At 39.2% G+C, this 14,173-nt stretch overlaps 1 protein-coding gene across 3 annotated transcripts; it reads right to left on the reverse strand.

The window, feature by feature from the left end:
• Window positions 1-1,145: 1,145 nt before the first annotated feature.
• On the reverse strand, window positions 1,146-12,002 carry LOC140505040 (tripartite motif-containing protein 43-like). 3 transcript variants are annotated; one of them, XM_072610597.1, is made up of 7 exons: window positions 11,884-12,002; window positions 9,325-9,730; window positions 8,992-9,099; window positions 4,599-4,877; window positions 4,304-4,326; window positions 4,063-4,160; window positions 1,146-2,254 (listed from the first exon to the last, which is right to left on the reverse strand). In XM_072610597.1, exons 1-7 carry the CDS (start codon window positions 11,898-11,900, stop codon window positions 1,983-1,985), a joined length of 1,203 nt encoding a protein of 400 aa, XP_072466698.1. In that variant the 5' UTR covers window positions 11,901-12,002; the 3' UTR covers window positions 1,146-1,982. The 3 variants fall into 3 exon arrangements, with proteins under 3 accessions (XP_072466698.1, XP_072466699.1, XP_072466697.1); XM_072610598.1 differs by having other exon boundaries at window positions 11,856-11,996; XM_072610596.1 differs by having other exon boundaries at window positions 4,277-4,326; window positions 11,856-11,996.
• Window positions 12,003-14,173: the final 2,171 nt, after the last annotated feature.

Here is a 14,173-nt window from a genome sequence, read left to right on the forward strand (position 1 = left end):
CAAGTGAATTGGATTGAAGTGAGGGAGGACTGTGCAAAGTCACTAGCCTCACTTTCTCCTTCAGGGAGATCTGAGTCCAGTAACCAGATATGGATCAGGAGATCAGAGGTGGCCCAGGGGGCCCTTGGACTCTTCAAGCTAAGCACTTTAACAAATCTCAGTTTGACTGAGTGATTAAGGCCTAATCAGACTGAAGAATGACCTCTTTTAAAAACAAACAATAGATCTGGGAGGGGAAGACCCTCAGGGTTTCTGAACAAAACAGAAACAATCGTTATTTACATTCATTCTGAGCAAATGAGGGCCCCAGCAATGCCCAAGTGGGTCTTAGACTGGGGCATATTGTTGGCCAATCAATGAGAGTAGGTGGTCCTGGAGGCGGACCATCTAAATTACTGCTCTACTTTCTCTTCTGCTCACAGTAGTTTTTTCCTTTGTACGTGTGGTTTTTTTTCTCCCAGCTCCATCATATCCAACTACCTGGAAGCACCTCTGCCTAAAAATGCTTATAAGATGACTTCTCAAATCCCTCTTGAACAGTTTTAACCATATCATTCCTGGCTTTCTTCCCAAGGTTCAGTTTGTTCAAGAGTTGATACTCTCATAACTTGCCTCTGTTTCACAGAGATGCCTCTGTGAAACTAGGGATTTTAATGAAACTACCTAAAAAGAATTGTAACTTTATTTTTTAAGTCTTCAAATTTAAGGACTGGAATGGACCTCTACATTCCTCAGGGGCTCCTCATTTCTCTGCTGGCACCCCCAAAACTCAATATAAAAGTAGAACTTCGTTTCACAACCCCCTTCAGCAGTTTTATTTCCTCAAAACTCTGTCCCATAGCCTATTGGAGAGGACTCTGCTAGTGAGAGTGAAAAATCAGATCTGCTGTGTTGAAAGTAGAGAGATACTGGTCATATAAACAGAATCATCGGACATAAAAACTTACCCAGATACAATTCAACTACTGGTAAAAGGGAGAGTCAGATCAGAAAAAAAAAAATGACAAGAACTGTCAGACATAAACAAGAATCTATTCAATCTTTTCCTAGACTATTCCCTGTAAGAATATGAAGCCAAGGCAGTCTAGAGATAGCTCTGGTTTTGAGTGCTGATTATGAGCATTTATATTAAATTCGACAATTGCTGCAATTCAGGGCTTAATTTATTGTCTAGATCATGAAGAGAGATGGAGAAAATGTTTCTATCTATACCAGAACATCTCACACTGAGAGGGTTTCCTCCCAATTAACACCAGTACAATCTTTTCTGACAGTAGGAAGCTTAGCCCAATGGCTTCAAGAAATGGGAAGACAAGTTGCTTAACAAAACAAAATAAGCTCTACTTTATTATAGTTTCTACACTTAATCCTTTTCCTTGAAAGGAGCTTTTTTTGTATATTCCAACAAAAGGGAGAGTTCTTATGCCAAATAAATTTTGCTTAATAGTTCTAGAGAGACTGAAAAAGAGGTTTCAAATTATGTTTCAAAAGTATCCATTCAGAGATGTTGCATGGCATAAAATGTTGCCTTAAACCTAGTTTCTACCAAACCACTTTTGGTCTTATCTCACAAATTTGCTCCAAGCAAAGTGAAAAAATATGCAATAGTCCTTGAAAAACTCTAAAAAAATATAAGTACAATTAGTCTGGACACATTAGTCTCCCCCCTTATTTTGAAATATAGTCAAAAAGTTAACCAAATTCAGAGTGTGGGGGGGGGTGGGGGTGGGCCTTTACAGATAATTATCCAAAGCAAATCACATCATTACAGGCATAAGTGTAAACAATGACAGATGTCACTGCATTTACACATTTCTTTGCAAAAGCAAAATAAACTTTGCATGTGGCTAGGAAAAGAGGTCAAAAGAGCTCCCAGTGCTCTCCTTCAACTAGGATCTTCTCATGCACATGACAAGATTATATAGTTCCAGAGTCATCCTGAAGCATCAGTGTGGCCAGGCATGTCTGTACCCAAGGACATTCTACTGGAACTCAAGAAGCAGGTCAACAGGTAAGATATTCCTTTCAATAGGCAAGCAGTAACAAGCAGAGATGGGTGGGACTTGCTTCTCTTCAGAAATTCTATCCATGTCCAATGGTATAATCGATAATTCTCTGCCACTCATGTAGTGGATACTTCCAGAGGTATAAACAGCATATGTCTGTCCTGAGGAGATATTAGCAAATGTGAAAGTCCTCTTCCTATCATCAGATAATTCATATGGATAGTGACAGGCCAGCAGCAGTCGAGATCCTGCAGAGAGAGCAAAGGCATCCATAAATACCAAGCACCTTCTACATATCAGAAACTGTTTTAAGCAATGAGGATACAAATAGGAAAAAGGAAAAATCCCTGCCCTCAAGGAGGTTATAGTCTTATAGGGGAAAGATAACACATAAAGCTGAAAGTTGAAAAGTGAGTGTGTGGGGGGGTAGGTTGGGAAGGTGCCCATCAAAGGTACATTGTGGGGAAACCAAAGTTCAATATAATTGAAGCCAGGTAGGAAATGGGAAGATGTCTGTCCTGTGCCCCTGTCCTTAACTAAAAAAGCTAGCCAGGGTACAAGTGATATGTGAGAATGAAAGCCAATAGGCTATTGCAAGATGAGATTTCCCAACAATGAAATTCCAGGGAACATGATAGAGAAGTCAAAGAAGTCCAAAATGAGTGCAGGTAGGAAACAGACATCAATCCTATGGAAGGTACTCCAGTGCCTTAAATGGCAGGGAGAGGTGGTTTGGACCCTGCTATCTTGTTCTATTGTACCAAGGAAATGTGGGATGTAGAGAGCAAAACACTTAGGAGAGAATATTCTGTATGTAGGAAAGTCAGGTGACCCTGACTTTCAGGGGATCCCTTGAAAGGTTTCCCTTTTATTTTAAATCACTCCAATGCCCATTATCTGCTGAGATTAGACAGTTCTATCTTTGTTGCCAAACACTCCTTTCCCTGCCTTTTAATACTTGGATTCCACAGATGTTTCTGGTATAGGCATGAAATAGATATTGTACTTTTGATGAATGTTGGGTTAAAAATCAAAATTGTACCAGGTAAATAAGGAAAAATAGAACAGTCAGGATGGACACCCTTCCCCAACCCCCACACACTTTCTTTTACAAATTTTTTTTTTTATGAACAACTTCCCCAAATTTGAGGGTTCTTGTTCTCTTCCTTTGTGCAAAAGGCATTTCTAACAAGAAGTCACAGAAATGGCAGCCTTGTTGAACCTTAGATCTTATCTTTTAATCACAGTTCAACATTAAAAAGGCCAGACCTAAGGTGCTAGATGTTGATTTCCTATCCAAAAGTCATTTTAGAGTATTAAAGCTCCAACAGACCTTGAAGTTCAAATCTGGCCTCACATACTTATCAGCTGTGTCATCCTGTACAAGTCACTTAAATCCTGTCTACCTCCCTTTCCTCATCTGTAAAATGGGGATAATAGTTTTTATCTCACAAGATTGTTATATCGCCCAAATGAGATATTTGTAAAGTGCTTTTACAGTGTCTGACAAATGGTAGGTGCTTAAAAATGCTCTTCCCATCCCCCTCCTTCCCTACTTCTACCTCCAGCTCACAAAGGAAGTAGACCTCTATGGCTTCCTACAGGCCTGCTGCTCCTTTCCAAGGAAAACTGCACTATCACCATTACCTTGACTACTCATCTAGAGGCCTCACCCAGCCAGGGGGAAACAGATAAAGCTCTCAGTGAAACATTTTTTCCTATTTCTCACTGATTTCTTCCTCTCACTTCAGGGTTTGGGCCCCACTCATATACTGCTCATCTAGACCATGAAGGTTCTTCCAGCTTACCCCCTCCAAATGGCAATATTAATGTGATTGTTTGTATGATCATTTTGGACCAGACCTGTGGTTTCATAGAGTAGATGGTACTTCCTGGTGAAGGCAACAACACATGCAGATTGGCAACTATTTGGCATCTTACATCCTGGTGCATTTGGCAATATATTTCTGACAACTAAGAGATCCAAAAAGCTAAATTATTTCCCCTTCTGAAGGAATCCCAAATCTAGACTCACAGCCAAATAGGTGAAACTTACCTTGAAATTTCTTGAGAAATTTGCTTAAATTCATGCAGTAAGAATCGCTCAGTTTTGGAGTGAAAGGTTCTGGCCTTTGTAGTAGCAGTGACTCACTCCTATAGAGAAGAGACTCAGTTACCATTCCTATTAACCAACTTTTGTATCCTCTTTGGAACCACAGGCTTCCTGATGCTGTTTTAAACCTAACCCCTGTACCTTCATTCCAAACTACTTAGCTTTCTTCAGAAGGTTAGCATACCTGGTCAAAGTATCTCCAATATCCTAGGAGAAGGAAAGAGAAAGATAAGTTGTTAGATCACATTCATTGGTTCAATAGAGATTTGGCCACTCTGGGAGTATGGAGGTGGATGGAGAGAGTCAAGGGTGACTCAAGGGTTAGAGACTTGGAAGACTAAGTTGAGAGAGGGAGTCCAGATAAGTAAACTAAGGAGCAATAAAATACCTTTTGTTATAGATTTGCCATTTAGGCAATGTTTTACGACTTTGTCTGGAGTCCAATACAAATGCCCCATAACAGTAGACATCTTTCTTACCTGCAGCAGGTCCCCATCTGACATCTGAGACTTTTCTTCCAATGCTGTCACCATCTGCCTTAGGTGTTTGCTGTGTTGGAACAATTGGGTCCTGCTCCTATTCTTTTTCTGGATGTTTTTTATTTCTTCCTGGGCTTCATGATCCTTCAGCTCCTGGAACATCTCATTTTCCTCCTCATCCAGCTCCACAAGACTGTGTACATCCTCTTCTTCATCACTCAGAAATTCACATAGTTCCTGAAATTTTTCCTCAAGTACTTCTCTTGACATATCATGGTACTGATATATAGGAGAAGTGACTTTGGTCAAACCTCACTTGGACTGCCTGGTTTGTGTGACATTTACTGGAAAGAACCCTATACCAAGGAAGATTTAGGAAAAATGGATTTTCTGTTGCCATCTAACTGGTAAACTGAGCATGACTGTCAGCATTTCTGGACTTAGATTTTCATCTCTAAAATGCTGTAAGAGGGCTATGAGATACTCAAAAATGAAATTCTGGAAGCAGAGAGAAAATAACTACAGTGAGGAGGAAAAGGGGGAATTGTCTAGCATAGAGAATAATATAGCTTCTCCAAAATTTCACTGTCCAACTTAAATTTTAAGGAGGGGAAAGATGTATATAAAAGATATAAGCAAGGCCCCAGGGGAAAGCCTTTGCTTGGAGCTGGAAAAGACTGAACATAACAAAAAAAGGCAGGACTTATTATTTCTCATTTTGTTTCTGTTTTCTCTATAAAAGAAAAATATGCTGGAAATGATAGACCATGACTGATAGGTTGGCTGATACTCAGAGTAAGTAAGGAGATGGTTGAAGAACAGAGTTGTAGAATGTTGAAGAATGAGTAGAGTCTGCCAATTACAGACCAGTGTGGTTGACTCTGACTCAAGAGAAAATTCTAGAAAGGAGACTTAAAAAGATATTTGATTTGGAAAACTATCTAGCAAACATTGGGTTAGAGGAAAAACTTATGACCAAGCAAGGGGTAGAAATGATCACAGAAGATAATAGGTGATGTTGAGTACATCAATTAGAAGGGAGATAAGAAACTAGAAAAAAAAAATCTTTGCAGAAACTTTCTTTGCCAAAGTTTCATTACTAAGATATAAGGACTTGATTCAAGTTTATAAGAACGAGTCACTCCCCAATGAGTACATGGGAAAAGGATATGAACAGGATGTTTTCAAAGAAAGTAATCTATAGGCACAAGAAAAAAAAATATTCTAAATCACTTATAACTAGACACATGCAAATTAAGGCAACTCTGAACCCTCAACATGTTGAAGAGACTTGAGGAAAACAGGCACCTTAATGTTCTGTTGTTAGAGGTTTAGTTTCAACTATTCAGTAGAATACTTTGGAATTATGTCCCTCAAAAGACAGATAAACTCTCCATATGCCATTTGTTCCAGCAATACCACTATACCTCTAAGAAATCAAAGAGGAAAATTATCCTATATGTACTGATAATGGTTAATATATAATTTTGGAATAATCTCTTTGCTCTCTCTGAAGCAAACTCAGAATGCCTCTTCCTATGTCAACAAGAGCCTGCCAGGGCTGACTTAACATTCCTTAAGAGACCTTTACCCTAAAATATTATCTTGAATAATGGGACGTTTTCCATATGTTAATATTTGTAGACATATACTATGTAATGGCATGTGAATGGTAAAGAAAATACCAACATCTTGGGTTGTAATTTCTATTTGAAACTTTGTCAAATTTTATCTTATTATATTTACAACCTATGCAATTAAGAAATTCCTTTCTAATGGTGTAGTTAAACGCTTATGGAGATCATAAATCTGAAGGACACAGAACACTTCTTTGTCCTAAAACATACTTAAGGCTGCCCAATTCTTTGTGTCAGTAGCCAGAACATTTTTTCTGGCTTTATAATGGATTATGTTACCATTTTCTTTGATAGGGAATTGATCAATTAATTAATTAAATCATAAAATGTATGGATTTAGCCTGTTGCCTTTTCTTTAACCAAGTTTTCAGGTTAACAGTAGAAAATGTTTCTCAGCTCTTTTTGTAGAAGCAAAGAACTGGAAACTAAAAGGAGTGAGGTTAATCAGAATGACTAACTATTGTACATGAATGTAATGGATATGACCTCCTAAAAATGTCAAAGGAGTAGTTTTAGAGGAATCTTAGGAGACTTTGAACAGATACAGATGAAGTGAGCAGAACCAGAAGAAGGTATAGTACAAGAATATTGTAAAAATAAGGAACTTCGAAAGACTTTAAAACTCTCTATCTGCTCAATGATCAATCATGAGCTCAGAAGGTGAATGCTAAAGGATGCTATCTATCTCTTGATGAGGAGAAGACTGATTAAATGTGCAGAATGGGACATTTTTGAACATGGTCGATATTGGAGCTTGTTTGGGTTGACCATTCATGCTTACATGAGTATTTTGTGTTATCTTTTTTTTTTCCCTGGGAGGTGGAGAGAGATAGCGGTAGGACGACAACCTTTTTCTGGCAATGTCTTTGCCCCTACAGTCACCTCAGAAAGGTTTGACAAGTTGTCCCTGAGAACTTATCAGTCACACTCATGTCAGCTTCCATTCACCTTTTCAGTACCCTTTAGTATTGTCTTCCACCATTAGACTATAAGCTCCTTGGGGGAGGGCACTTTCTTTTCATTTACATCCATAGTACTTTGCATGATAGAAGTTATTACCAATTGTTTAAAAATGCTTATCCCATTAAAAAATTGGAAACCAAAAGATGATAAAGGAACAGCTAGAAAGGGAATTGGTGATTTTACCTTTGTAACATCTCCAGAATATGTGCAGGCTTGGATTATTATTGCAGTAGCCTGCTAGCAAATCTGCCTCTCTCAGTCAGCTCCTTATTCCAGTCCATCCTCCATTCAGCTGCCAAAATGATTTTCCCCAAGTCAAAGATCTGACCTTGTCACCCCCAAACTCCAGTGGTTCCTTATCTTAACAGGACCAAATATAAAATCTTCTTTGTCGTTCAAATATGCCATTCATATCCTACATCATATTCCCTACCCTATTCCCTCCAATTCATTGACACTGGCCACCTTACTGTTCCACTCCAGGTATTTTCTTTGACTGTCTCCTATGTCTGGAATGCTCTCAGTTCTCATCCCTGCATCCTGAATTCCCTGGTTTCCTTCAAATGAAACTAAATTCACATCTTCTCAGGGAACCCTTTCCCAATTTTTAATGGAGTGCCTTTTCTCTTTATTATTTCCTATTTCTCATGTATACAAAAGTTGTTTATAATATACTTTTAAAATTTGTTGTCTGCTCCATTGGATTAAGAGTTCCTTGAGGACAGGACTCATCTTTTTGTCTCTATTTGTATCCCCAGCTCTTAGCACAGTGCCTGCCACATAGAAAGTGCTTAATAAATCCTTGACTGATTAATTGGAAGAAAGGAACAAGGCTTGGCACACTATGCTAATGTCCTACTTGACCTTGTATCTAAACTGGAATGTGAGAATAATGTAAAAAAATGTACCTAGATTTTGGAACATTTGAACAAGTATTTCCTGTTACTGTGCAAGAGATGAGATATGAAGTAAATGAAGTTAGAAGGAGATAGATTCTGAAGCAGTTGATCAGCAGGATTCTAAAAGTAGTAGCTGATGTTTTACTGTCAGCTTGGCTGAAGGTCCCTGGAAGAGCAACCAGGGATCTCTCTTGGGCCTGAGTTAGTCACCTGGATGAAGTCGTATGTGAAGGAACATGAAATTGAAAAAAATATAAAACACAATTCAGTGGGGAGAAAAGACAAATAAGTGATGGACTGTGAGCAGGAAAAGAAATTAGAGATGCTTTGTCTGACAGTGTGGCCAGCACCATGAGCAAGGGGCAGAACTTGCAAAGAGAACAATTCAGGCCCTATGTTAGGCAAAACTTCTTCAAATGTAATGGGCTGCTTTGAAAGGGGGAGGGGTCCCTATTCTTGGACATCTTCAAGGAGAGACTAGATGGCCCATTGCCAAATTATGTTGTAGTTGAATTCCTTTCATTTATAGATTAGACAAGATGAATACTGGGGTCCCTTGGCACTCTCAAATTCTGGGGTTCTGACTTTAGTACCCTGTTACTGCTTCACCCCCACCTTACCATACTTTCAAAAGTAAAAGAGTCTGAGGCAGGAAAACCCAGCTTGGTGGCCAGGAAGGGCAATGCCTCCATCAAGTCTAGCTTCACTTTCAGAGATAGCTTAACAAGCAGCACAGGATTTGGAGTCACTCAAGACCTGGGTTTGAATCCAGTTTTCTGCAGGAGTTAGCTAGAAGAATGTAGAGAAATAACTTGACCATTTTGTGCCTCAGTTCCCTCATCTGTCTGATGGGTTGTGAAGATAAGGGATGAGCAAACTTGAAGATACACTTACTGTCCACACTACAGCCCAGGTCCGTGGTACCGCTTTCTCCTCAAGTATTAGATTCTTGACATCTTTTAACTTTTCATGTAAACATTTCAAATTATCTTGCCGTTTCTTCTATAAGAGAAACATGAGTACAATTACTCTAAAATTCAGCATCCCAGGAAAGGGCAGGAGCTAGGACATCCACAAGGTGTAGGAAGCTAGCACCATTTGATGTAGAGAGGCTTCTAATTCTCAGCTGGGACAGATCAACATGGGAACAGTCAGATTGGCAATGGGGAAGGTTCTATCAAGTCTGAAAGGTCCCTAGAGAATTGCCTTTGCCCCCATTGTACTTACCCTGTAGTCCTCAGCAGCCTCTTCTAGAGGACAGACCTCATGAGCTTCATGCTCCTGAGATTTTGAACAGGACACACATAGAAAGATCTGCTCATTCATACAGAAGAGCTTCTGGGCCTCCTGATGTCTTTCACACTTTTTGGTCCCCTCAGGACACTGCTGATGCTGCTTGACAATGACAGCCGTTTTGTTTTCCCTTGAATTGCTTTCAAAATCTTGTGACTGGGATACATCCGTGCATTCAGAGCAAGATAAAGGAGTAGAAACCTCATTCCCACTGCTAAGACAGGACTGGCAAACACTGTGTCCACATGCTTTAGTTGCTGGGTCTGAGAGATAGACCTGACAAATGGTACAGGCAAGCAGATCCTGGGAATCTGGAACCATTTCTTTTGCAGCCATGAGCCTGAATGAGAGAATGAGAAGATGGATGGTAAGGGCCTTATTCTGGCCTACTATCCATCCCCTCCCCTCAAACAGATAAGTAAGCACAACGTTATTTTCACCTCTTAATCCCATAGCTGAGAAAGATGCCTATCAGGGGCAAGTTTCACAATGATTTCAGGGGAGTGATCTAGAACAAAGAACCTGACCATCCCAGGAGCACCCAATCCTAAGAAATTGTGGTGAGGGAGAATGCATAAAGGGGAAGTCATTTTATGGGAAGATCTAACATAACTAGTCCATCAAAATTCAATTTAACTCATTATCCTAGTTGACCCTCATCAGGATTCTCATTTCAGCACAACTGCTATACAAAGCTTTTAAACAACGTGACGTTTTTCATTTGGAGGAAGGAAAACTATCATCTCCAGTAGGAACTGCCTCATAATTAAAACCTAAGAAGCTCCACAGCTTTCTCTAACTTAATATATTCAAAATGGTCCTCATATCTTCCAATCCCAAATCCTAACTTTATCCTAACTTTCATTTCCATGGCATCCTTCCCATCACAAATCATTCAATTACCAGTCACTTATTAAGCACCTATAATGTTCCAGAGACTCTATGATCTAGAAAGCTCCTTCAAGGAAGTAATACTTTATAGGGGAAATGACATATAAATAGAAATGCTGAAATGTCAAACACATACAAAGAAATTACAAATGGAAGGGGGTTAGAGTAGCTGGAGAGGATCTGCAAAAGCTTCATGCAGGCCTTATAGAACTTTGAAGGAGAGTAAGGACTCCTTTTTAGAGGCAGATGTGAAGGAAAAATGATTTTTGGGCATGGGACAAAGCCTGTACAAAGCCTGGAGATAGTGTCACATGTGAAAGAGAGCAAAAGTATCAATTTGGTTCAGCTTCTACAATACAGGTAGCAGAATAAGGTTTAATAAATCCAGACAGATTCACAGCTTCATCATCATCTCCTCATTCTCTGAAATGTATTATTACTTGGCAGACCTTCTTAACTGTCTCTGCCTGGACCATTGGGGTAGCTTCCTCCTTGGTCTTTCTGACTCTACTATTTGCTTTTCTTTGTATTCCTAGAAACACAACTCAACCATTTATATCATTCATGATACTGATCAAAGTCTCTGAAGAATCCCATTTTCCCTCACAACAAAGAGTTAAATTAAGTGACTCAGAAAATAAGCACCACACTCCTGCCTTGCAGACCAGCCATATTTCCATGTGTAGGGTAGCTCCTCACAGTGTACCTGTACTACATTATTGTCAGATATCCTTTTGCTGAATCACTTGGCAGTGCTTTATTTTGCCTAACATGGTACCAACCTGAGTCAGACCCACTCTTCAGTGTTCAAAGGGAAATCATAGATAAGCTGCAGATCTCCACAGTTACTTTGCTATATAAATATATGAATTCATTAGGAAAAGAATCAGGCATAGAGATAGGGGCTTAAGAGGGAGGTGAATACTGAAGAGGGAATGATCAAAGATACATCTGGGATGGGTTACATGTACTTTTGTTGACAAGGACCAGTGGTGCTACAACTTCTAGGCCTTTGGTCATTATTCTGACACACACTTGGATCCCTTTGCAGCCACAAGGATTCCAGCCCACCTGCCTGAGAGAGGCTAGGTGCCTCTTAGCAGCTGATCATCTGACTTAGACCACAGCACTTCTCCAGGGTGAACTTGCAGCCCACCTCCACTGAAAAGGGTTCCTGGACCCCTCTCCCCATGTGCACTGTCTCTCCTCTAAACCCCATACATCCCACTTAATACAGTCCCTGGAGCAGCAGAATAGGGTACTCCTCCATCTCCTGATAGTGAACCACAGAACCATTGCCCCTCCCAGCTACATTTCCATGTCCTTCAGTTAAAGGGAAACAAGGACAGCCAGAACCCACTTTCTCTCAGCCCTGAGAGTATGCCAGTAAATATCTAATGAACACTCTCTGGGGTGGGGGTGAAGGATAGGCAGGGTACTTAAATTTCATCTACAGTATTAACATTTTCCTCATTGGTTTCTTTAGTCTAGAGAAGAAGTAAAACAGTAAATCAAGCCAGGATTTGTAATGTATACAAAACTACCAATATCTGAATAGTAAATAAACCACCTACTTAGTGCTGGTTTCAGGATAACACTCACCCTGTTCCTGCTGTCATTGTCCTGGAGATCTCCAGGAGGCTGCTCTCAGTAACCCCCTGTCCCCTTCTTAAATGGACCCTTGACCCTTCTTTCTGCTTAGAGTCTCACCCACTGAGCTTAATCAGACTTTGCCCTGAGACAGCTGTTTGTAGTTCTGCCCACTCACCAGCTGAAGGCAATCCTGGAATTTGTTTAGAGAATTGGCAGGGATATTCCCATCTTTAAATCCACAACTGAGTCAAATTTCTAAAAAGAAGAGCCGTTTCCCAATTGATAAATGATCAAAGGGTAGTTCTCAGAAGAAATCCAAGCTACATATAAGCATATTAAAAAGGCTCTAATTCACTGATTAGAGAAATGCAAATTAAAGCAACTGAAATACCACCTCATGCCTTTCAGAAACAACAAATGCTGAAGGGAATGAGGGAAAAATATGAACACTACTGAACTGCTGGTGGAGTAGTGAAGTGGTCCAACCATTGTGGAGAAAATTTGGAACTAGGTGAAAAGGGTTGATACAGTTGTGCATAGCCCAGCAATACCACTACCAGGCCTATATCCCAAGGAAAGTAAAGGAAAAGGACCTACAGGTATATGTACAAAAATATTTACAGAGCTCTTTTTGTGGTGGCAAAGAATTAGAAACTGAGGGCATGCCTATGAATTGGAGAATAGTTGAACAGGTTGTAAGATATGATTGTGATAGAGCAGTATTGTGCTGTAAGAACTCATGAGGAAAGTGGTTTTAGAAAAAATGACAGGAACTATATGAACTGATGCAAAGTGAAGTGAGATTGAAGAGCTCACTGTGCACAATAAGAGCAATGTTGTAGTGAAAGGCATGGCTACTATGATCATAAAATAATCCAAGACAATTCCAAGGACTTGCTATGAGAAAATACTGTTCACTTCCAGAGAGAAACCTGATCAACTCTGAATTGGAAACATAATAAACCTTTCTCACTTTATTTTTCTTGCTTTTTTAAATGAAACATGGCTGATATGGAAACATGTTTTGCATGATTTCATAACATTTCAGTGTATGTGGAAAGATATGGGAGAGTGGGAGAGAATTTGAAAGTCAAATTTTAAAAAGAAAAGAATGTTAAAAATAAATAAACAGAAATCAAATTACTTGTAGGCATGTTTACTTCATGACTTAAAATGACTTTTAATTCTCTTGTCTAAACTCAGCAGAGCTTTCCTTTTCATTGAATTACAAATTTTATTTTTAAGTTTATCTTTCTAATTTATTTTATGTCTATCTAATTTATTTTCTTTCTACCTTTTTCCCTGATACACATTTCTCTCAAAGGCCCATCTTGTCTTTCATTCAAAGTTTCTGCTTGATACCTCATTGTTGTCATTTTCTTTGACCATTGACTGATTCTGTTATTTTTCTTTAACCTACTATTGCTTTAGGCTTACATTGTTTTGTCTTTATCTGAGGCTGAATCTTTACTGCAAACTCTGCTTGTTGATAATAATTATTATGCTTCATAGTCAATACATTGGATTTTAGGTTAATAGGTTTTTTTATTTGGTTAAACGCTCCCTCGGGTTTAGCATGTGATTATTTAAAATGTTCTCAAGATTGAAAATCCTTTATATTTCTTGTGATTCCCACTTAGGAATCAGTAGATGTCAAATATATATAGTCCCATAAAATTCTTGTCTTTCTTCCTTTTTAAATATGTATCATTTAGTTAGGCTTGTCAGGGTTTGAATCGGGCACATTGAGTTCCCCAACTTCAAGTTCCCTCCCTGCTTATTACTTGTCATCCATTGTGTCATACTTATCATTTGAAAGTGGTGAGTCCACAATCAAGAATGAATGGAGGACAAGTCCCTCCATGTCACAAAGAAAAGTCTGAGGAGAGAAAATGAGACAGGAAAGTGGTGCTTTTCCTCACTTGCCAAATTGGTGTTTTTTTTTTTAATTTTAAAGCAAACGCTGCCTAAAACAGCATAGCAAAGAATTCATTTCTTTGTTAAACCTGAGCCAGCTTTCCCCCAAATGTAGATATCAATAAAAGAATGGGCACACCTAAGGGCACCTTACAATATCCAGTACTTAATAAACTTTAAGATACTTTATATACCGTATCTTGTCTGGTCTAGAAGTATACCCTATTAAGTATCTGCATTGTAGATGGAGTAGCTGAAATTAATTGACTTCTGATACTGGACTTGGGTGGGCCAGATGCCTTAGTTGGTCAGGCCTAATGAAATGTATGGGAAAATTCAGGGACTAGATCAGAGGTAAATGGAAAAAGAAGAGTTGGGCTGG

This window comes from Notamacropus eugenii, chromosome 5 (assembly GCF_028372415.1).
Source record: "Notamacropus eugenii isolate mMacEug1 chromosome 5, mMacEug1.pri_v2, whole genome shotgun sequence".
Lineage (NCBI taxonomy): Eukaryota > Metazoa > Chordata > Mammalia > Diprotodontia > Macropodidae > Notamacropus > Notamacropus eugenii.